At 36.0% G+C, this 2,829-nt stretch overlaps 1 protein-coding gene across 14 annotated transcripts in view; it reads right to left on the minus strand.

Moving 5' to 3' along the window:
- The window catches only part of OSBPL9 (oxysterol binding protein like 9), a 176,195-nt gene that overhangs the window by 28,304 nt on the left and 145,062 nt on the right, over nucleotides 1-2,829 (minus strand). For all 14 annotated transcript variants that reach the window (XM_017875421.1, XM_017875422.1, XM_017875420.1 and 11 more), the window contains one exon: nucleotides 2,126-2,230. In XM_017875421.1, coding sequence (XP_017730910.1) covers nucleotides 2,126-2,230 — 105 coding nt within the window. The remainder of the gene's footprint in view (nucleotides 1-2,125; nucleotides 2,231-2,829) is intronic.

Raw genomic sequence — 2,829 nt, forward strand, 5'->3', positions numbered from 1 at the left:
TTGTTTAAATCTATCTACTCTAAAGTGTTACATTTTTGAAATATCTTCAACTGAAATAGTTTTCAGAAGATTATCTTCTGGAAATAATTTTTACTAAAATTAATGTATATAAGAAGAGCTTCTCACTTATTCAAAGTCTGTTGCTAGTTTTATGTATTTCCAAACAAAAAAATTTTATAATTTTGGCTGTTTCAAAATTCTGACATAAAAATACAAATGACAACAAACAGGTACTATCTTTTAAATGAAGAAGAGGTGACACAGCTCAGGAAATACAGAAGTCAGCCAAAATATTTCAATTTCATTATTCAAATTGCTCATCAGCTTTTTCCCAAGAGCTTCAAGTAAGGGAGCTACTTTTTTTCTTTCAAAATTCAAAGGCACCTGCCCACGCTGTTAAATAGTAAAGATCAAAGTAAAAGCATCAGTACTTTTACTAATTCAAATTTTAAAATCACACATTTTAAAATCACAATTTTAAAATTCATTATTACATAGGAAAATCCTACCCAGGAAAAAAATCTGAGGATGAACAAAAGCGGCTGATCTCCCACTTCTTCAAGAGTGGTTTTGGTTTTGGTTTCCAGGTTTAATAGTGTGAAAAGTGCTAGATGCATCCTTGAGTTTTGTCTTACAAGTTATTCAACATACATTTAATTAATTTTAAAACAAGAATAAATCTAGTATCTAACACTGATAGTATCCCTGTAAAATAGAGAAAAAATAAAGACTATAAGCTTAAACGAATTAAGAAAATGCAGGCTGGGCGTGGTGGCTCACACCTGTAATCCCAGCACTTTGGGAGGTCAAGGTGGATAGATCACCTGAGGTCAGGAGTTCGAGACCAGCCTGGCCAACAGGGTGAAATGCCGTCTCTACTAAAAATACAAAAACTGGTGGGGGCGTGGTGGTGCACACCTTTATTCTCAGCTACTCAGGAGGCTGAGGCAGGAGAATCGCTTGAACCCGGGGAGTGGAGGGTGCAGTGAGTCGAGATGGTGCCACTGGACTCCAGCCTGGACAACAGAGTGAGACTCCATCTCAAAAACAAAAAAACAAAACAAACAAAAAAAAGAAATGCAAATTAAAATGAAGTATCTTTTTTCTGACTATAAAACTGACAAAAAGGTGAAAGATTGATAAATGTTTTCTAAAAAAATACACATATGACAAAGGTGCTGTACAAGGATATCACTGAAGTATTGTTTATAGTGGAAGAACACTGGAAAAAATTTAAATGTCCATCAGTGGAAAAAACAAGCAATACCTGCCTAGGCAGCTGTAAAAAGAATGCTGTAGACCTAATTTTACAAACATGGAAAGTGCCCTAAGTGTTCTTTGTTAAAGGAAAAATGCAAGTTACAGAAACACATTACCTAACTTAGGTTTAAACAAAAACAATAAAAATACACAACATAAGTGTATATGCACATACACGTATGCAAATTACTGGGGGGAGAGTAAAGAGGACTTCCCGTTTTTATTCTGTGCACTTCTGTGTCAGCTAGAAAGTATGCAAGTCTAGCTGGAGTAAATTTTTCAGAAAGTCAACATAGATCACCAAATGAATGTTAAGGTAAAAAACAAAACTCTGTAATATTTTATTTTATTTAAATTATTATTATTCCAGGTATGGTGCCTCATGCCTGTATCATCCCAGCACACTGGGAGGCTGACGCAGGAAGACTGCTTGAGCCCAAGAGTTTGAGACCAGCCTGAGCAATATAGGAAGACTCCTCTCTACAAAAACTAAAAAATCAGCCAAGTGTGGTGGTGTGTGCCTGTGGTCCCAGCTACTTGGGAGACTGAGGCCTGGGAGGTCAAAACTACAGTGAACCCTGATCATACCACTGCACTCCAGCCTGAGTGACAGAGTGAGACCCTGTCTCAAAATAAAATTAAAAAATTTTAAAATAAATAAATAATACTTACTTACTAAAGCTTTTCTTTCAAACACAGAGCTAACCACTTCATGTATGGAACTGTAATGTTAAAACTAAGATATCTCCAACAGAAATATACAACACATTTCTTCAACTTTCCCCCCTCCTCATCAGAGGTCACAAACAAACCTCAAATTTTAATAAAGAGTTATGAGAAATAAAGAAATTATGCATATCTATACCTGTACTATTTGGTGTAGGAGTCTGATGATGTCCCAAGGTAGCCAACACAGGTCCAACTGGGAGGGAAGATGGACGCTGCTCTGACTTACACAACTGAACAGGTTCTAGGAGATTTGAACATATAAAATAAGGTACAGAAACAGCCAAATACACATTCTATTGACTGTAATTGTCTGGGATTCAAAATCTGAAAGGTAATTTTTGAAACTCTTATTTCATTAAGTCTAGTTCCATGCTACTCCTTCCTTTTGACTTTCTAACCTCTTAAACTCAATGATGATATGCTACAGAGTACTAAGATACCAGGCAGGATATCAAAAGACCAGCTACAGTAGGCCAATACTGCAGTACAACTACACTGGAAAACCAACAAATGCTTCTGATGACAATGTGTTTCTGAGCCTCAAACGACATAAAGTCAGAAGTGGAGTACAGTACCGCCCCCTCTTTAGCCCCAAGAGGTAGCTTAAGCTAATTCACTTAAGGAGTAAAAACTCACAAAAGGATTTCACATACTTACTAGTATTTTAAAAGAATTTTCCCTTTTATAGTACAATTTCTGACTTCACTATGCCATCATTGAAAACATAGAAATGTTGGATACAACAAAAGGACAAAAGGAATCAGTCAGTGTAGCTAGGTATTGGCCCTGAGCCCTAAAAATTTGCATTTATTGCTCTATACCCAAAAAAAAAAAAAAAAA

This window comes from Rhinopithecus bieti, unplaced genomic scaffold (genome assembly GCF_001698545.2).
Source record: "Rhinopithecus bieti isolate Rb0 unplaced genomic scaffold, ASM169854v2 scaffold_10017, whole genome shotgun sequence".
Lineage (NCBI taxonomy): Eukaryota > Metazoa > Chordata > Mammalia > Primates > Cercopithecidae > Rhinopithecus > Rhinopithecus bieti.